Source organism: Hypanus sabinus, chromosome 4, assembly GCF_030144855.1.
Source record: "Hypanus sabinus isolate sHypSab1 chromosome 4, sHypSab1.hap1, whole genome shotgun sequence".
Taxonomy (NCBI): Eukaryota; Metazoa; Chordata; class Chondrichthyes; order Myliobatiformes; family Dasyatidae; genus Hypanus; species Hypanus sabinus.
The window spans coordinates 121,583,480-121,605,429 of record NC_082709.1 but is presented as its reverse complement, the minus strand read 5'-3'; the positions used below and the strand labels follow the sequence as shown (position 1 = coordinate 121,605,429).

Genomic DNA, 21,950 nt, shown 5'->3' with positions numbered 1-21,950 from the left:
CAAAGGGAACATGGTCCTATCTTCACCACTACCATATTAGGTATTGTATATAACACTGCATACAACAACCAGAGACCTTCTAAACTGGCTTGGAATTAACCCCACTCCTGGTAGCAAACGTTGTAACCTGGGGAAAAAGTACACACTCAGGACAACAGATACTTTCTCAGGTTTTAATTCTTTTATACATTTTAGATGTTTAAGTGCAAGAAGAGGGTCTTAAAACAAAACGAACAACTTTACAATCTGGACCTGCCATTACATTTTCCGATTAACATTCGATCCACACATTTGTGTATCCACCAATTGCGTATCCAGAATAAAAATACAAAGAAAACCGCACAAAACTAATACAGTACTAACACGGTAGTGGCAATTCTGAAGGAACACAATACAAACAACATTAGAACCCCCCCAACCCTGTATCTTATACTGAGCAGCAAAAAAATGTAAGCAAATACATCTCATCTAAGACGTCTACTACTTTTTGTACAGTACATTTGTGCTGAACCCCCGAACGGAGACTAAACATTCAGATTACGCTGTTACATGCACAATCAGTCATGATACAATAAAGTTAGACAAAAGGTACACTTCGGCACAACTTTTACAATATATTGCCTAGTAGTTAAATTACAGGAAGACTGACCTATTTGGCCGGTGAGGAACTTTGCAAGCTACGCTATCCAGCGTCGAGTTCTTCACTCGTGAAAATCTAAAGCATCCACATGTAAAACATGTCAAATTACTGATATTCTTGAGTTGCCAACAAGCATAAATGAATTCACATGGATATTGTAAATTAATGCTCAGCTTTCCACACCAAGCCCAGTACCTCTGGGGAGTGGACTTGATTTCAACGCCCCAACAGCTGCTGCAGCAGAAAACAAAACAAAATGGTCTCCCCACTATCCCACGCGTGCATAGTGACCTCACCATCTCCACTTAAAGGCACAGACAACTATTCTAGCATTACCAGTTGGATGCCTGAGTACACTTTTTAACAATAATGAATAGCATTTGATAGTCACCTGGTAACATATATGAAAGCTTAAATTCATCAAACTGCCTGCTTCCACTACTCCTCCAGAAACCTATTCCAGGCTACTACCACCCTGCATTAAAAAAAAACTTACCTCTTATGCCACCTGAAAAATTCGCCACTCTAACCTTTTAAAAAAAGGTCCTCTGGTGTTTGATATTTCTACCCTTTCGAAAAGGTTCTGACTGTCCACAACTATCCATGCTCCGCATAACTTCAAAAAACCTCTGTCAGTTCTCTCTTCAGCTGCTGATGATCTAGGGAGAATATTCCGAGTCTATCTAACCTTATAGCTTGTACCCTTTAATCTAGGCAGCATCTTGGTAACGAAACATCCTTGTGACCAAAACTGTACACAATACTCCAAATGCAGTATGACTGAAGTTTGGTGTAACTGCACCATGACTTACTCTTATACTCATCACTCCTACCAAACAATGCAAGCACTCTGTACACTTTCCTTAACACCTTATCTACTTGCGTAGCTACCTCCAATGAACTAGATTCCAAGATTTTTCTGTACCTCGCTGCTTTTGAGGGGTCTACCATTAACTGTATGTTTTCTCCTTCAATCTGCCACTTCTCTGTCTATACCTACAACTGATCTATATCCCACAGTATTCTTTCATAGTTCTTTACATTGTCTGTAACTCCACCAGTCTTGGTGTCATACACAAACTTGCTAATCCACCTATTTACATTTTCATCTAAATCATTAATATAGAATAAGTTAGTGGCTTTGTGTTGGCGCGTGGCCAAGTGGCTAAGGTGTTGGTCTAGTGATTTGAAGGTCGCTGGTTTGAGCCTCAGCTAAGGCACTGTGTTGTGTCCTTGAGCAAGGCCCTTAACCACATATAACTCTGTGACAACAACAGTGCCAAGCTGTATTGGCCCTTGCCCTTCCCTTGGACAACATCGGTGACATGGAGAGTGGAGACTTGCAGCATGGGCAACTGCTGGTCTCCCACACAACTCTGCCCAGGCCTGCGCCCTGGAAACTTTCCAAGGCGCAAATCCATGGTCTCTCAAGACTAACGGATGCCTAAAGGTCACTTTATTTGGTAAGAGCCTTCCATTCCTACACCCTGTCTTCTATAGCCTAGCCAGTTCTCAACCCAAACTTGCAATTCACCCTGGGACAGCATGGTGGTGTAATGGTTAGCACAATGCTTTACAGTACCGGCAACATGGGTTCAATTCCTGCCGCTTCCTGTAAGGAGTTTGTATGTTCTCCCTCTCACTTCATGGGTTCCCTCCAGGTGCTCCGGTTTCGTCCCACAGTCCAAAGACCTACCAGTTGGTAGGTTAATTGGTCAGTGTGAATTGTCCCATAATTAGGCTATTAATCAGAGGATTGCTGCACGGTCTGGCTTTTTGTATCTCAGTAAATAAAAATCTCATGTATATTTATCTTCTGAATCAATCTACCATAAAGGATCTAATCAAATGCCTTACTAAAGTTTATGTAGATAATGGTCATTATTGTACCTCCTCCAAGCTCCTCAAATACCTCAGTCGAGTTTGCAAAGCAAGAGCTGCCCCACTCCAAGTTATGCTGACTGTCTCTAAGCAGGCTTTACCTTTCTAAATATGCATCAATCCTTTCCCTAAGTATCCTGTCCAATAGCTTCCACTAATATGAGGCATTAACTTATTTATCTTTATTTCCTTTCTTGAACAAAGGAACAATATTTCCTCCCCTCCAGTCTTCTCAAGCCTCATCTGTTGCTAGTGAGGACACAAGTATCTTTGTCGAAGCCCCAGAAATCTCCTTACTTGCTTCTTTCAATATTCTGGTCTGCCTTAATCTCAAAATATTCCAGCTGATTAGCATGCCCCACTCTGCCTGCACTATCTTCTACATCCTTCTCCTTCATGAATACTGAAACAAAGCACTCACTCAGTACCCCAGCCACTTGTTCTGAACCTAAGCACAAATCCCCGTCATCGTCACTGAGTGAACCCACTTTCTCCTTAGTCATCCTCCTTTTTTGTAAAATGAGTATAACATGTCTTAGGATGTTTCTTGATCCATCTCATCAATGTCGTTTTATGGCCTGTTTCCTAAACCTTATGTAGGACCTTTGAATTATCCAGGATTCTGGTGCCTTACTGTCTTTACTGGAACGTACTCCCTACTGTTTTTTTTGTAATTTATTTTTTATTGAAATTCAGCATCATACAAACATTTCCATAAGATGTATTTCAGATACTGTATATATATATATATATATATATCATATATTCATGTTTGCCACAAATCTCCACATAGTATTTATCTGACGTATACTCTTGCAGAAAAGAAAGAACTAACAAAATGAAAACTATATGCAAGTAGGGAGTGATTATGTAGTTAAACCATTTTTCCCAGCATGAATCAAATTGTCTCCCTACTGTTACATACTAATCATGAACTCTAATCAGCTGCTCTTTAAGCAACTCCTACATGTCATGTGTGAACTTTTCCAAAGCCATTTGCTCTCAAACAATGCCCCATGTTCCTGGCTTATCTTGTTGGAATTTGCTCTCCCCCAGTTTAGCACCTTCCCACAAGATCTGATTTTGCCCTTTAAAATAACTAACTTAAAAAATAATGAGTTATGGTCACTATTCCCAAAACATTCACTTACTATCAGGTCTATCCACTGGCCGGGCTCATTGCCCAAAACCAGGTCCAGTATGTTCTCTCCTCTTGTTGGACTCTCCACATACTGTTTCAAGAACCTCTCTTGGATACACTGAAGAAATCCTGCCCTATCTAAACTTCTTGTATGACACAAGTTGAGGAACAATATTGAGGAAGTTAAAGTCCCTCACTATGACAAACCTTTTGTTTCTGCACATTTCCCTAATCTGTTTCCGTATTTGCAGAACAAAGGGACTTAGGGGTACAAGTTAATACTTTGTTGAAGGCAGTATCACAGTTAGACAGGATGCTGAAATAGGTGCTTAGCACATTAGCCTTCATCTATCAGGGCATTGAGTATAGGAATTGTGCAGACTATAGGAGCGTAGGATATTTTATAGGTAGTTGCTGAGGCTGGACTTGCTGTAATATGTATCAGTTTTGGTCTCCCTGTCATAGGAAAGATGTGGGTAAACTAGAAACAGTGAAGAAACGATTTACAAGGCTGTTGCTAAATCTGGATGGCCTGAGTTAGAGGGAGAGTTGGCCAGGTTAGGACTTAAGTCAGAACATCTGAGAATAATATGATTTTAATTCCTCAAAGATATTTTAGGGACGTTCTTTTAGAAGAATGGAGGAAACTTTACAGAAATATTTCAAATTATGAGAGGTATAGATAAGATGGATGGTCTTTTTCCTGGCATAGGGGAGACCAAAGTTAGGGGGCATAGCTTTAGGGTGTGAAGGGAAAGATTTGAAAGGGACCTGAGGAAGAACTTTCTCAAATAGAGGGTGGTGAGCATATGGAACAAAATTCCAGAAAAAGTGTTTGAGGCAGGTCTAATAGGTTTTTCTTTTATTTAGTCATTTATGGGATATGGGCATTCCCAGCTAAGCCAGCATTTAATGCCCATCCCTAGCTGCCCTTGAGAAGGTGGTGATGAGCTGCCATCTTGAACCGCTGCAGTTCCTGAGGTGTAGGTACACCCACAGTGCTGTTAGGGAGGTGAAATCCACGATTTTGACCCAGAAACAATGAAGGAATGGCGATATATTTCCAAGTCAGGATGGTGAGTGACTTGGAAGGGGATTTCCAAGTGGTGGTGTTCCCAAGTATCTGCTGTTCTCATCCTTCTAGATGGTAGTGGTCGTGGGTCTGGAAGGTGCTGCCTTAGGAACTTTGGTGTGTTGTTGCTGTGCATCTTGTAGATAGTACACACTGCTGCAACTGTTCATCGATGGTGGAGGGATTGGATGCTTGTGGAAGGGTAACAATCAAGTGGGCTGCCTTGTCAAGCTTCCTGAATGTTGGTGGAACTGCATTCATCCAGGCGAGTGACAAGTATTCTATTGCACTCCTGACCTGAGCCTTGTAGATGGTGGACAGGATTTAGGGAGTCAGGAGATGAATTGCATGTATCATGGAAGAAGCACTTGGACAGGTACATGGAGGGGCAGGGCTTAGAGGGATGAGGGCCAAACACAGGAAATTGGGACTAGTTGTATTGGCATTCCTGTCACTATCTGTAAGGAATTTGTACCTGCTCCCATGACCACAAAGGTTTCCTCCATGAGCTCCAGTTTCCTTCCACAGTTCAAAGACGTACTGGTTGATAGGTTAAATTGTCCCATGATTAGGCTAAGGCTAAATGGGGGAGGGGGGGGGTATTGCTGGACAACTTGGTTCCATGCTTTATCGCAATAAATAACTAAAACAAATTGTGAACTGGTAAGGGTGAAGGGTCTGTATCTGTGCTGTATTGCTCTTACCCTGGTGGCTAGTGGGGGCCTATTGTATAATCCAAACAGCATGATTGCACCTTTCTTGTTTCCGAGCTCCACACAAATTGTTTCTGAGGATTCTTCCTTATTACTACTGCAACACCTCTACCTCTTATATCATCCCCTCAATCACTCCAAACCCAGCATAACTGAACTGCCACACAACACGTAACTCTGTGGTGGCAGCGACATCGACAGGAGGAAGCGGGAAGGGTGGAGCACGGTCTCCCCATTGACCACCTGGAGCGGAGGTGGGGATTGCGGAGCAGGACAGCGGGTCTCTTTCATGCTGGAAGAAAGGGGGCGGGCCCTGCTCCTGATTGATAGGAGAGCAGCCCCTCACCTGAATGGCCAGGAGGTTCGAGCCTACTTTCCGATTGGCCGAGCGGGCTGGGGGCGGGTGGTGAGTGCGGTGTCATTCAGTGGGCGGCGGCTCGCCTCACCGCGCCAGCTGACTGAGCGGCGAGCCGGGAGCTCAGTTGCCTGTCGCCATGCCGAACATCGTGCTGTTCAGCGGCAGCTCGCACCGGGAACTGTCGCAGCGGGTGGCAGACAGGCTCGGGCTGGAGCTGGGAAAAGTAGTGACCAAAAAATTCAGCAACCAGGAGACTTGGTGAGGGGAGGGGAAGGAGGCAGCGGGGGACACGGGTCCGGGCATAGGAGAGCGGGAGCTACTGTGCATTTCCTTCAAGAGCTTTGGGTGCATGCAACATCCCCTGCCGCCCTTTAATGGCCAGGCACGACACCCCTGCCATGTGGCTGCTGTTAACGTGCTGGCTGAAAGCTCGCAATTTCCTGGATGAAACTCGGCAGTGCCTTGCTTTGTTGTAGCAGGGGTGAGAATCCCTTCTGCTGGTGGGCAGCTCGATTACCGGCGGTTTCAGCTGCAATATAAGGGATGTGGCCGTTAGCTTTTGTTGTGGAATAAACGTTTACTCTGCAAGCATCCAGTAAATAATTGTTGGAAGTGTGCGTTGTATCTGTTGGGGGAACTTGCCATCAGGTTGCGCTTTTAGAATAAGTTAATCATTACGGTGATAGACTTGGGCTTGTATTTTACCACCATGTAGGTATGATATACTGATGCTCTGCAATTTCAGCTTCCATTGCAGAAATGACGGAATCCTCTGCCTTTCTAAGTGCAGTTGTGTCATAAATCATTACTAATTTGAATTATTTTTGCGACTTCTGTTAAAAATTTCACGCTAAATGTGCAATCATAAGTAGATTTGAGGGACTTGTACATGCAGCTACAGATGGAAAAAGCAGAGCAAAGGTAGATAGGAAGTAAACTTTATTATTGTGCGCGATGAACTTTGCCAGGACTAACAAGATAGGAGGACCCAGTGAATGGAAGGGCCATAACGTGCATTGAAGAACAGGGTACAGGATAGTTGTATGTTATGGTATGTAATGCATATTTCTCGTTACTGTACTATAGAGAAAATACAGAAAAAGATGCTGAGAAGCTTTATCAGGATATTCAAAGTAAATTTATGATCAAAATACATACATGTCATCAGAGACAACTAGGAGATTCATTTTATTGTGGGCCTCTGATGGAGACAGAGGTTAGTTTTCGTTGGACAGAGGAGGTTAAGTTATGCAAATGAGGTGTGTATTTATCTACAGAAAAGTTCTCTACTCAGATAACCCAGCACAGGGGCAGGCAGGGGTATCAATTTTCAAAGGGATCCAAGGACGGAGTTTTCTACCTAGAAGGTAGTTGGAGTAAAAAGATTTTTAAAGATTAGTTTTACTTGCATTGAAACACACAGTGAAATACATCGTTTGCATCAACAGCCATCGCAGGATGTGGCCAGAGCAGCTGGTGAGTGTCACCACGCGTCGGGCGCCAACGTAGCACGCTTTCAACTTGCTATCCGTACATTGTTAGAATGTGGGAGGAAACCAGAGTACCTGGAGGGAACCCTCTTAGTGACAGGGAGAAACAGCAATGGGAATTGAGCCTCAGCTGTTGGTGTTGAAAATTGTTACCCAAACTGTTGTACAACCATACAGTTCTTGTCTGGAATTTGGATCACCCTCCCTGATTGGATGATGGAGTAAGCTACTTTGTAGCATTTAAGTATCCAGATTAACATTTATATAAGATTTATAGAATCTTTATAGAATTTATAGATTTATACACTCATAGAAGCTAATTTATAGAAGATGAGACTGTATTGGTAAACAGGAGTGGTGTAAATTAGGTAGTTGTTAGTTCTCCTGAATATCCTTTCGTTAAAGGACCTGTTTCTAAGTCGTATGACGTGGACTCTGAAATCTGTTTTCTATGGTCAAAAATGGAGCAAAGATCTCCAAGGGAAAGTTGTCTAAGAAGGAAAGCCTTGGGACATTGTTTACTCAAACACTTAAATTGATTGTTTGCCCAGCCAGTAGGCAAAATGCAGTGTGACGAAATCAACATGAGATTTTATGAGTTTTTTTTTGAAGCTGTGGTAAATTTCATTATGTGAAGAATAGAAATTCAGTTTTGTCTGAGGACAACTGGGGATGCTTGGACTAGATACAATAGTGGGTAATGTTTTTTTTTAAATTGACCTGATACGAAACTGACTGGATTATCAGCATCCAGGCGGAAGTTTTAATGGTAAAGATGTATAAAGGTCAAAAATTTTAGAAACAAATCATGTTTGGTAACCAAGACTTTAATTACATTTAAAACAACAGATTGACATTATTATTGTGATTAATATGGGACAGCAGTTTTCCAGAGCAGATGAATATTTGAACAGAGAGAGATCAAGAAAATTACTAGGGACCCGAAATTCATGAGACTAATTTGGCCTCTGGATTTCTGTCACATTGCTCTAAGGATAGATTGAGACTACAGGAAGATTTGTAATTTATTTTTGATGCTTTTGTACAAGCTTGTAACAAGTAATAGTTGTGGCTTTTTGGTGTAAACTCTGCGTATGTGTTAAGCTTATGATTCCTTAAAATTGTGAGTTGTAAATTACAGTTTAATATCCCATTGATGAAGTTGCTGGTGATTTGTGAATTCTTGTGGATTGTAACCTTTTTCAAAGTCATTTCACTATAAATCAAAAGCAAGAATTTAACCTACTGCTGCAACCTAATATTCCATTTGGTCCAGTTTTTGTCTCATCCCATGTCACTTCAGCATAAATGCAGGGAGATTCAAATCTTTGAATTTAAATTTACTTTGAAATTTTTGAGGATGATAGTAGATAGGTGCACATTTAGCTTTGACTGGTTAAGGTGAAGGTACCTGTTACTATTACTTGACAGTTCTGGTATCTGAGATTTTGTGACTTTAATTTAAAGGATGGATTTTTTTTCTTTTGGCAAGCAGAAGCTAGTATGAAGAAAATGTTAAGCATCATTAACTTTATGACCTCAAAGTCAGTAAGAATAAGGTGTAAATATTTTTCTCCTCCAACTTGCCTCCATTTGTGTTTTTTAATTTTTTTATTAGTTTTTTATACGTTTTCTACATAACTACAGTTTAAAAAAAAACACAGATCAAAATGAAGAACATTGTTACAATGCAAAAATAAGCTTACAATAACAGTATGATACAAAGAAAGATAATTGAAAAAGCACCCAAATTGAAGACAAGTAAAATTAGTATCCTCCCCAATCCCCACAACACAAAAAAAACTCCAGACCAACCACAACACAATAGTGTTTGAGTTTAAAATGAGTTGCTTTCCAGAGGACTACTTCCTAAAGATGATTCCGGTTGGAGCATAGCATCCATTCAAATTCTGAGATGGATGACAAGTACATTTTAGCATGAGTATTCTTCTCTGGGTCGCTGATTGTGGAGAATTAGGGAAAGTATATTCCTTCCGCAGTTTTCATCTGGCTTCATGTGATCCTGACTAAGATTCTTGGTTCTTGGTGCCATGCCAAGTGGTCTGGTTTCCCATTAGTTTATAAGACTATTATGCTTTTTCAAGGAGGGTTTGACAACAAATTTTGAAGGTATTTCTTCATCATCCTGCCATGACAGCTGAATCCATGTTTTGAAGTTTTTGCAATTTCTTGCGTAGATTTGGCTGTCAATCAGAACTGGTAATTTGAGTTTTGGATGGTGCTCTGGAAAAGGGGATTGCTGTTGGTTTGTGTATCCTGCCAATGAATTTGGATGATTTTGTAGGGCTGGTATTGGTTGTATCTTTCCAGTGCTCTGTGCTTATTGTAGATGTTCCATCTCTCAAGTATATACCAACATGCTGCATTTGAGTCTTCATATTGATGGTTAAAGACTGTGAAAATGCTGTGGTGGCTAATTTTGTATCCACTCTTGCTAAGAGGTGGCTCAGGAAAATGAAAAGTGATCATATTTTCCTTGTCTCATTGTAGACATTTAATGTTAGATACCAGTACGTTGCTGATGCTTAGCATAAGCTTTTTTCACAGCTCCATTGAATGAGTTAATGATGCTTTGCAGCTTGTGAATGTGTACATTTGCAAATAGCTTTGCATTCCAAATGCCTCGCTGGTTGAAGTGACCTTCTACATTGGACCTCCTTTATCTTGATAATTAGCTTCACTCCAGCAGGGAGCCTATTAGAGTGATACTCAATGTTGCAGTGAACAAGGTTGAGAAAACTGGATGATAATTCAGCTTTTCTTGAACTGATATTAGTGGCATTATGGCCCATCTAGCTAGTTTCATAGTTTGTATGCTATCAAGTAGCAGATGTAAAATGGAGATTTTTTTTTAACGGTAGCTTAATTTGCAAAATATTTTCTGTAATCTTTAGCATTAAAAAAATTAAGGTCAAAAGCGGCAATGTATTTTTTATGCTCCTTGTATTTTCCTTGGACTTGTACTGTGAAGATCAAATCCATATTGGCTCTTGATGAACTGAATCCACACTTATTCAGAAAGCACCTCTTCAACCACTTAAAACAGTTTTTGACTCTTTGAGGCAGGTCATCTTCAGTGTCTGTTGTAACTGCTTACAGAAATTAACCAAGATATAAAAGGCTTTACTGAACAGAGCCTGTCTTCTGGAGAGAATCTTGAATCATGTTCCAATATTTCACTGTTTCGATGTACATATAATAAAATGAGTCTGAATCTTCTAGCACAATGTCTTATACTTTTTATACCCAGGCTTAAATGATTAACCACAATATCATTGGTTTTATGTGCATACTTTAACATTTTGAAGATAGACCACTATCTTTGCAGATTTACAATAGTAACATATCCCAACTAGCACAGCCTCTTTGAATATTCAATATTGGTGGCAGTTCCTGTAGTTTCTTGGCAGAAATTGCAGACACACAAAGTATACCTCTTTTTGTTACAGCAACATACAATTTCCCTCCTGCCATTGACATTGCTCGTGTTGCTGAGTTCTCCCAAAAGATTTTTTGTTACCCTAAATTCTAGCAAGTGCAGTCTCTTGTGTCTCTATTACAATTTGGAGGGATGGCTCCCTCAATATACAATTGGACAGAAATGCCTGTGTTTGCTGTGTTGGTTCTATTATTTTATCCACTCTTTTAGTTTTAGTTCTTAACAGTTTTTATAGATAGATTTTTCCCTGTTTAACACATCAAGCAGTGTAATACTAACTAGCTTCATGAACATTCTGAACCTGGGTACATACTGGTGGTTGACAATCCATCTAGTAATTCGCTTTTTTTAAATATTCCCACAGCTGCTTTACAATCATGGCACTGATATGATTGTTAAAGTAGAAAAGCTGCTATAAAACTTGGCTCAAGTAGCAGGGATATGCCTTTAGTTATGTGTTTATACAGGAGACGGCTATTTAACGCCTTCACTGATCTCATTCAGAAGTTTTCAACGAACACCTATTAAAATGAATTGTTTTCCCTCACTGGTTTGTAATACAGATCCAAATATCCCACACCCAATGATCTGTTTCAAGAGCCTTAACGTATTACATGAAGTTAAATTATAAAGATTTTTTCCCCTGAAGACTGGTTCCGGTCTCTTGTCCTACGTTTTAATTAATGTGCGATCCAGAATATAATTGCAATACAACCCCTAACAGTCTCAAAAGTGATAACGAATCAACACTTCAAAATTATCAGAAAGTTGTGGGATCATTTTCCATCGTCTGCTTTATAGTTTGGGTATTTCTTACTTTAAAATGCCTTGGTGCATGGACCTTCAAATTGAAGGCAGCTTTGACCTTCTGGTTAATTGGACATAGATCATTGAATTACAATCCTATCATTCACTAGTCCTGTTGCCACAAAGTAACAAGTTTCATTTTTTATGTCAGTGATAGTAATTCTGAATCTTGCAGTTCCACTTTGTCTATGACAAATTCTAAAGTGTGCCAATGCCAGGTTTGGAGGATATGACTGTGTGATTTTAACCCCCACAATCCCCCCCCCCCTGAAGTTTCCTTTAAAATAGTGTTAGTTGTTTTCAAAACATCTGAAGGAGGAGACAGCTCCATTGCCAATTCTATTTTCCCGAGTTTTGCATCTTATCCTAGTATTGAAGCTGCTCAGGAGGGTTGGTTTGCATCCCTCTGGAATGCTGGCCAATTTTAAGGCAGTACAGACTCTTCCATAGCTTTGTGTTTGGTAGATGGTGGGGGTTTCTGCTAATGTGAGTGGCATACTGTTTGCATTAGTGAGTCAATGGGTCTCTTGTCCCACTAGAATTGCTGAGGCATTAAGACATACTCTTACTTGAAGGCAAAACCTACCCCATGAAGATAGCTTTATTATGATTGCCTTTTGGAGGTATAGCCAACATGTGTTTTGAATTGGTCTTCTCATCACAGTGATGCATTAAAACAGTCAACAAAGACTGTCCGACAACTAGCTACTGGCTAGTTAGTGTCAGAACACTCCAGACCCTAGGCTTCATATTGAGAAGTGAAAGATGCATAAATGTGATTTCATTTAACACGGCATAGCTATGGCCTATCGACTAACGTGGGTTTGATGGTGAAGTCCTGGACCAGTGGTAGAATTGTCTGAAGCAATGGCAAACTTATGACTTGTAGAATCATTAACAAGTATCTGGGTATGTGTGGTAATGGATGCTTTTGTTCATCTTCTTCCTCATCATGCTGTCTGTATCTGACTTAATTTTGATTCACCTCCTTGCAAGTCTTAGTTTTTCACTCTCCGACTCCCTCACTATCTCTTGTTCCCTATCAACCTCACACCCCCACCCCATTCTTTCCTCACAACTCTAGGCTCACTTCTGTCTCTCTTTCCCTGACCTTTTTTGCGTTCTCTCTCCTCTCCACAGATCCTGTTACTGTTCTTCAGAGAACGGACTCTTTGGCCCACAGTGTCTACCCTGAGCATGATGCCAAATTGAACTGATTCTCTTCTGCCTCTAATGAATTCATATCCCTCCCTCTCTGCAAAATCCTGTTGACTGTCTAGCAGCTTCTTAAACCCCATTATCATATCTGCTTGCCCTAAGCCCGGGCAGCTCGTTCTAGGCATTCACCCCTTTGTGTATTTAAAAAGAAAAGTCTCTGCATGCCTCCTTCAAATTTTCATCTCACCGTATTTTCTAGTACTTAACACTTGTACCTGGGTTGGAGAGATTGGTGAAGTGAGGGATTCTGCTTATCTACCCTATCTATGCCTCATGTAAGCTTATACACTCTTGCAAATTTCTACAGATGTACTGTGATTCTAACTGGTTGCATCACCGTCTGGTATGGAGGGACCATTGCACAGGATCAGAAAAAGCTGCAGGAAATTGTAAACTCAGCCAGCTCCACCGGGGGCACAAACCTCCCCAGCACCAAGGGCACCTTCAAAGGTGATGCCTCAAAAAAGTGGTATCCGTCACCCATGACGCGACCTTGTCTCATTGCTACCATCAAGAAGGTTTTACAGGAGCTGGAAATATTCAATGTTTCAGAAACAGCTTCTTCCCCTCCACCATCAGATCTCTTATTGCAGTACTTATTTAGTTTAATTTTTAAATATATATTTCTTAATGTAATTTGTAGTTTATTGTAAATTCAGTCGATTTTATTATCAGTACATAGAGTATGTCTGGGTGGTGAGGATCTCTGATGATGGATGCTGCTTTCTTATGACAGTTTGCTGCAGATGTGTTCAGTGGTTCAGAGGGCTTTGCCTGTGATGTACTGGGCCAAATCCACTCTCCGTTGTAGGATTTTACATTTCAGATATCATGTCAAAACTCTGTAGACTCCTAAAGAAGTAGAGGTGTTGCTGTGTTACTTTTTTCACAATTGCACTTACGTGCTGGGTCCAGGACAGGTCCTCTGAAATAGTAACATGCAGGAATTTGAAGTTGCTAACCCTCTCCAGTTCGGATCCTCCAATGAGGACTGGCTCATGGGCCTCTGGTTTCCCTCTTCTGAAACCTACAATCAGTTCCTTGGTCTGACATTGAGTGAGAGGTTGTTACTACACCACTCAGCTAAATTTTCAACCTCCCTCCTGCGTGCTGATTGATCACCACCTTTGATAACGGCCCACGACAGTGGTGTCGTCAGCAAATTTGAATATGCTGTTGGAGCTGTACTTACCACACAGTCGAAGTGAGTAGAGAAAGGGACTAAGCACACTGTCTTACAGTGCAACTGTGTTGATGGTGTTCGTGGAGGAGACGATGTTGTCAAACCAAACTGGGGTCTAAAAATGAGGAAATCCAGGATCCAATTGCACAAGAAGGTATTGAGGCTAAAGACTTGGAGCTGATTGACTAGTTTTGAGGGGGTGATGGTATTAAATGCTGAGCTGTAATCGATAAAGAGCATCTTTGCTGTCCAGATGTGCCAGGCTTGTGTTAATAGCCAATGAGACGGCATTTGCTTTGGACCAGTTGCTCCAGTAGGCAAATTGGAGCGGATTCAAGTTGCCTCTCAGGCAGGAGCTGATGTTTTATCACCAGCCTCTCAAATCACTTCATCACAGTGGGTGTAAGTATAACTGAGTGATGGTCATTGAGGCAGCTCACCACGCTCTTCTTGGACACTGATTTGATTGAAGCCTGCTTGAGGCAGGTGGGTACCACACACTGCCGAAGTGAGAGATTAAAGCTATCAGAGAACACACCAGCCAGTTGGTCATCACAGGATTTGAGTTTGTGGCCAGACACCCCATCCTGGCTTTCCTTGGATTCGCCCTCATGAAGGCTGCCCGTACACCAACTCAGATACTGAGATTTGATGTCAACAAAATAGTGAGTACAGAGAAGATTTACTAGAATGTTATCTGGGTTTCAGCACCTGAGTTACAGGGAAAGGTTGAACAAGTTAGGTCTTTATTCTTTGGAGCTTAGAAGGTTGAGGGGGGACTTGATAGAGGTATTTAAAATTATGAGGGGGATAGATAGAGTTGACATGGATAGGCTTTTTCCATTGAGAGCAGGGGAGATTCAAACGAGGACATGAGTTGAGAGTTAGGGGGCAAAAGTTTAAGGGTAACACAAGGGGGAATTTCTTTACTCAGAGAGTGGTAGCTGTGTGGAATGAGCTTCCAATAGAAGTGGTAGAGGCAGGTTCGGTATTGTCATTTAAAGTAAAATTGGCTAGGTATATGGACAGGAAAGGAATGGAGGGTTATGGGCTGTGTGCAGGCCAGTGGGACTAGGTGAGAGTAAGTGTTCGGCATGGACTAGAAGTGCCAAGATGGCCTGTTTCTGTGCTGTAATTTTTATATGGTTATATTGAAGGATCATCAGGAGATGTGATGGTTGGCAATGGTTCCTCCCTGTTCTGATGGCCAAGGCCAGCATAAAAGACATTCAACTCATCTGGAAGCAGCCTTGCTGTCCCCCATGTCTCTTAATTTAACTTTGTAGGTGATTATACTGTGCCTATTGTCTTGTTTATTAATTATTGTACTGCCCTGCACTGATTTCTGCACTTTATGTAGTCCTGTGCAGGTCTGTAGTCTAGTGCAGTTTTTGTGTTTTACGTAGTCTAGTGTAGCCTGGTGCTATCTCACATAGTCCAGTGTAGTTTTATGTTGTTTCATGTAGCACCAGGGTCCTGGAGAAACGTTTTGTTTTTGCTTTGTACTGTACCAGCAGTTTATGGTCGAAATGACAGTAGACTTGACTACAGCTGCCATTTGGTCCAGAATCTCCCCCATGAGATGGCTTTTCAGAGATCATAGCTGCACCTCTTATAGCATTCTTGGTCTCTAGACTTGAATGCCTCTGATCTGGCCCTTAGCAGATTTTCGGTGTCATGGTTTATCCAGAGCTTCTGATTGAGGAAGACTGAACGATTTGGTGGAGACACTCTCATTTACAGTTGTTAAATTTAAAACCCACTACACCCTGTTCTATTCATTTGGGTCTCCAGATGAGTGCTTCAACAGTCCACTGACTCAAATCAATCCTGTAATTGTTCCTCTGCCTCCTGCAAACACTTCTTAGTCATCCTAATCTCCGGAGACTTGCTTTTTCCGCTTTGCCTGTATGCAGTAGAAGGACAGCCAAGTAATCTGATTTAGCAAAATGCAATCAGGATCACAGAACTCCCTAGGCAAATTTGATAGGTGTTCCAAGTTGGGGGAGCACAAATTGGACGTAAGTGCCGCATCTGAGCACGTGAGCATTCACCTTAAAACATAATGCCACTTCCCTTAGTCCGGGGGTCGGCAACCCGCAGCTCCGGAGCCGCATGCGACTCTTTCATCTCTGTGCTGCGGCTCCCTGTGGCTTTGGAAAATAAATGGTCAGTATTTAATTAAAATGTATTTTATGTTAGTTTGGTAGTTTTTGAAATGTAATTCTAAATTTGAAGATTATGGTGATCTTGTACAATCTAAATAAAACGTTAAGCCGACCCATTTCCTGGCACATCTGAACCGGCTCACAATTAGCCACCGTTCAGGCTAAGGGAGATAGCCTACGGGGGTTTGTGAGTACGTGTCTTTTGGAGCATCCGCGCCCATGGGGGGGGGCGGGTTGAGGGAGGCTTAAAAGCAAGGCTGTTTAGTTCGAATAAAGTTATCTTTGACTGCAGTTTACTGACTGCGTGTAGCACACCGCTACAACGTGTTTTTATCGCTGGCTGTCCAGAGGGGAGGTGCTGAAACGCTTTGTCACGTGTCTGGAAGAAGTGAAAACTTTCCTGGGCAGCAAAGGGCTCACCTTTCCTGAGCTGGAACAGCCAGAGTGGCTGGAAAAGCTACACTTCATGGTAGGCATGACAGCGCACCTGAACACGCTGAACACAGCTCTTCAGGGGAAAGGACGTACAGCCCTACACATATTGGAGGATGTTTTGGCATTCGAGCGCAAGTTGACAGTGCTTGCCAGAGATTTACAGAAAGGCACATTGTCTCACTTCCCCAATTTGAGAGAGTTCAAACAAGGTCATGACATGATAAATTCGGAGTATTTACATTCTGCAATCATCGCAATTCAAACATTGTTTGGGAAACGCTTCTGTGAGTTCAGAGAGGAAAAAAAACACATTATCCTTCCCGGTCACTCCCCTAAGCATCGATCCATCCCTACTGAATACGACTGCATTGGCAGGTGTGAGTCAACCTGATCTTGAGATGGAACTGGCCGACATAGCCGACAAAGACATATGGGTGTCCAAGTTTAGACGCTTGACAGCAGACCTTGAAGATGTTGCCCGTCAGAAGGCCGTTCTTGCTCAGAATCACAAATGGAGTGATATTGAAAACCTCCTAAAACCGGACAAACTTGTGTTCAAAACATGGAATGCTATCCCCGACATTTATATAAACATTAAAAAGTATGCGCTTGGAGTCCTGTCGATCTTTGGATCCACATATGTATGTTAGCAGGTGTTCTCCAACATGAACTTTATTAAAAACAAACATCGCGCACGCCTCACAGATGACAACTTGCGATCCTGTGTAAAGATGAAGGTGACGTCATACAGCCCTGATGCGCAGACGCTGTGCGCTGAGGTCCAGGAGCAGAAATCCCATTAACCAAGTATGATAAATATTTTAATTGCCTATTATTTTACGTATATTCATATTTTTTCATTGTTCAGTGAAATAGTCCTTTTATTTTTCAGGTTGACAGCTGGCTGATGTTATTTTTGGTTTGCTGCTGGCGGAAAATTTAAGTTCGGCGTTTTTCATAAATACAAGAAGGACTCAAATAGACATTGAGTATTTTACTTAAAAGTAACCTTCAACCCAACGTCTTTTTTTCGGAGTTCAAAATGTTTTTGTTGCATGCAGAAATGTAATTTCGCTTTCTCTGCAGGAGTTCATCGATTTCATAAATGCAACACATTATAGTTTGTTTATACATAGCATAAAGGCAAAAAAAACGTTGTATGCAGTGTTATTTCTTTTTAAATGTCAAACAGGTTTTGTGGCTCCCAGTGTTTTCTTTTCTGTGGGAAACGGGTCCAAATGGCTCTTTCAGTGGTAAAGGTTGCTGACCCCTGCCTTAGTCTTACCCGAACCTGCAGTTCAGGCCATTCTGAAAAGTGTATACCATTCTGGTCTGATTGCTGTGTCCGGCGTATCTGCAGATAACCAAATCTTGATGCAGCAAAGAGTTGACAGATTTCTCATCTGCCTCTACAGCAGACTTGTCCTCAGATCATCAGTTTTATTCTCATGTTTATGACTAAACATTTGCCAACAAGATGCTGGGTGGAGGAGGCCTCACCCCTCTGTGTTTCAGCCTGGCTTGGATTCCACCCCCAGCCCCTCCCTCTGCTGCAAAACAACAGATCTCACAATGTATGCCAGTGACATTCTGAAACTTCTGTCAAGAAACCCTTCAGCCTCTGCTGCAGAGATAACAAAGTTTCTCAACTTGTAGTTCATACCCTGTAATCCGGGCAGTATCCTGATAAGACCTAAGATACTTAACCCGTTCCAGGATCTCCATATCTCTTATGGTAACCAGGAACACAAACAGTAATACAGTTGGCTGAAAATTTTTGAAAGGTTTCGATTGACCACTGTTGTGAACCTAGCTGAACTACTCATCACTCAGCTGCAAAGTCAGAGGTCTGTTATCGGCTAGAGAGAAAAGAAAGTGTGTGGTACTTTGAAGTTGTGTATTTGACCGTGCTGTTTACAAGTCTGCCATTGCATTAATGTAACGGCTTTCGTAATACAAGGATGTCCTGAAAGTACAAGAACTGTTGCTATTAGTTTAGCAATTGCTTTGTGCACAATGATACTTAGCATGCTGGATCTATTATAATGCTCATTGAAGACTTGGCTAGAATGCAAGAGCTCTGTCTGTCTCGCTCATCTGTTCGCAAATCAAATGGATGTTCAATGCAAAAGAGGTTGCTCTGGATTTTGGGGGAGAAATCTTCAGCGATGGATTTGCAGCTGGGGGATGGAAATTAAGTGATTTTATAGGGAGTAGGTTTCAAGGGTTTGAAGAAATGAAAATCAAGAACACTCTCCGGAAATGTATTGAGACAGGTGGAACTTTGCAGGGCCAGTATTGTGCAAGTAGTTGAGAGACCAGGATGGAAGTGGACAGCATGCTGCTGCAGAGGCTGAAACATGGTCATGGAGTACGTCATGAGTGTCAACTGGAGGGTGTGTGGAAGGGAGGAAGCTGGAATGAAGGGGTTCCACTTTTTTTCATATTGTGAGGTGGCATGGAACAGGTCTTTCTGGTTCTTTGAGCTGTGCTGCCCAGCAACCCCAGATTTATCTTAATTACGGGACATTTTACAATGACCAACTGACCTACCAATCAGTGCATGTGTGGACTGTGGGAGGAAACTGTTGCACCTGGAGGAAACCTCAGTCATGGGGACAAATGTACAAACTCCTTACATGCAGCGACGGGAGTTGAACCAGGGTCACTGGTAATGTACAGCATTGTGTTAACCACTATGCTACTGTGCCACTCCTGTATGAAATTTTGATGGATATATGTATGACATAGTGGTTGTTAATGGTTTCAGATTTGCAGTTTATTGAATAAACTTGTTCATGTATTTGCATTTTGTTCTTGGCTATTGAATGTGTTAGTGGAATATAGAGACACTGAGGAAATTTTGCATGTTGCCCTCTGCTCAATACAAAACAGCTCACTGGCTTTATACATCATTGCATTACAGTGCAACATACAGTACTGGATCATGTGGTAATGCCTTGAGAACTGAATGTTCAAAAATTCCATAATTGCAATGCTTCTGTGAAGAGCAGCCAAAGTATAACTGCAGGAAATAGGACACCAAATACATTATAAGGCTGTCATGGTTCATGTCAGCCTCAATCTTCAAATCTACTATGTTCATAATTTGGGGGAATAAATTCTTGGTCTTGTGTAAGAGTCCTTTTTCACTGAGCTTTATATTTGAGATACAAATGATATGAAGGTATTTTGTACCATTCATTAAATCTGGCTGGAACTAATCCTTGTTACGGGACACAACTGTTGATATTGGCAAAATAAACATTTTAAGTAGTTTCATTGATGCTCTAGGCAGCCTGCTATAAGCACCATATTTGAATGACTGCACAGTTAAAGTTCAGTTCTTGGTTATTTAGCAGAAATATAATATTTAGCTTACAATGATTACTGTTTGTTTGCTGCTGTTATTCTGTTGAACAGGATGGCCAGGCATTGTTTTATATCGATTGAGCAATAGTTTTTTCCTGTATTTGCATGCACATCAAGTTATGCTGACAAATTCTGTTCTAACCATTGGAGTTACTAAGAGCTCCTCCAGTCCCATAATGTAATTATAATGGCTAAGAAATTCAGTTTGGATTAGAATGCCTATGCTTTGAAAGTTTTTAATCACCAAGCTTTATGGTATGTGATCCAACAATTGCAGTTAAGGCAGCCCAGCTATTGATAGGAAAGATGGATCACGGTGGGGGGATTAATACTGTGGGGAATTGGTAATAATTCAGCCAGAATTGGCTGCCTGCTTAATTTTGCAATATAGTGAGGTTTGTGCCATAATTCTGTGCATTCCTAATGGGCTGACACTTCGCATTTTGTTAAATGAAGTCTTCTTCTGCCGGGTCCATCTCTGAGCCTTACCCAACACCTCAGCAAGTTCACCGTATGCCATGATGCTGAACTCTTCTTCTGCCGGCTCCGTCTCCGAGCTTATTTCTTTAGCAAGGACCTTCCTACCCCCACCGATGGCCCCTTCTCCCCTCTTCAACCCTCCTCCTCTTCATGGACACCCCGCTCTGATCTTCTGCCTGCTCTGGATCTCTTTATTGCTAATTGCCGACAGGTCATCAACCGTCTTGACTTCACCACACCCTGTTCCAATTCCAACCTCACTCCTTCCAAACGCTCTGCTCTCCGCTCCCTCCGCACCAATCCCAACCTCACTATAAAACCTGCTGATAAGGGGGGAGCTGCTGTTGTCTGGTGTATTGACCTCTACCTGGCCGAGGCACAGCGACAACTCTCTGATACCTCCTCTTATTTACCCCTTGATTGTGACCCCACTAAGGAGCACCAGGCCATTGTCTCCTATACCATCACCAACCTTATCAGCTCTGGGGATCTCCCTATTGTCTCAACTTGCTCCTGCCCCACTAAACTCATTTCTGTATAACTTGACACTGTTTTATCCCCCCGTGTTCAATCTCTTCCCAACTATGTTTGTGACACTTCTCACACTTTGAATTTTTTCAATGATTTTAAGTTCCCTGGCCCCCACCGCCTTATTTTCACCATGGATGTCCAGTCCCTATATACCTCCATCACCCACCAGGACGGTCTCAAAGCTCTTCGCTTCTGTTTGGATTCCAGACCTAACCAATACCCCTCTACCACCAGTCTCCTGTGTCTAATGGAATTAGTTCTTACTCTCAATAACTTTGACTCCTCCCACTTCCTCCAATCCAAGGGTGTAGCCATGGGCACCCGCATGGGTCCCAGTTACGCCTGCCTTTTTGTTGGCTTTGTGGAATAGTCCATTGTCCAAGTCTGTATGGGTGTCCGTCCCCCTTTTTTCTTTTGCTACATCGACGACTGCATTGGTGCTGCCTCCTGCACGCATGCTGAGCTCATTGACTTCATTAACTTTGCCTCCAAATTTCACCCTGCCCTCAAATTTACCTGGTCCATTTCCAACACCTCCCTCCCCTTTCTTGATCTTTCTGTCTCCATCTCTGGAGATGGCTTATCTACTGATATATACTTTAAGCCTACAGACTCTCACAGCTACCTGGACTATTCCTCTTCCCACCCTGTCTCTTGCAAAAATGCAACTCCTCCGTCTCCGCTGCATCTGCTCTCAGGATGAGGCTTTTCATTCCAGAACGAAGGAGATGTCCTCCTTTTTTAAACAAAGGGGCTTCCCTTCCACCATTAACTCTGCCCTCAAATGCATCTCTCCCATTTTCCACACATCTGCCCTGACCCCATCTGCCTGCCACCCCACTTGGGAGAGGGTTCCCCTTGTCCTCACCTACCACCCCACCAGCCTCCAGGTCCAACATATAATTCTCCGTAACTTCTGCCACCTCCAACGGGATCCCACTACCAAGCTCATCTTTCCCTCCCCCGCCCCCCCCCCTTCTGCTTCCCGCAGGGATCACTCC

The 21,950-nt window shown here is 42.1% G+C and overlaps 1 protein-coding gene across 2 annotated transcripts in view; it reads left to right on the top strand.

Annotated features, from left to right (window-relative positions):
* Window positions 1-5,887: 5,887 nt before the first annotated feature.
* Window positions 5,888-21,950, top strand: part of LOC132393162 (ribose-phosphate pyrophosphokinase 2-like) — a 44,459-nt gene continuing 28,396 nt past the window's right edge. The window contains exon 1 of one of the 2 annotated variants that reach the window (XM_059968058.1): window positions 5,888-6,063. In XM_059968058.1, the coding sequence (XP_059824041.1) occupies window positions 5,942-6,063 (122 nt within the window). In that variant the 5' untranslated portion in view covers window positions 5,888-5,941. Of the gene's footprint in view, window positions 6,064-6,085; window positions 7,282-21,950 lie in introns of those variants that run through there. The other variant, XM_059968059.1, reaches the window with a different exon arrangement.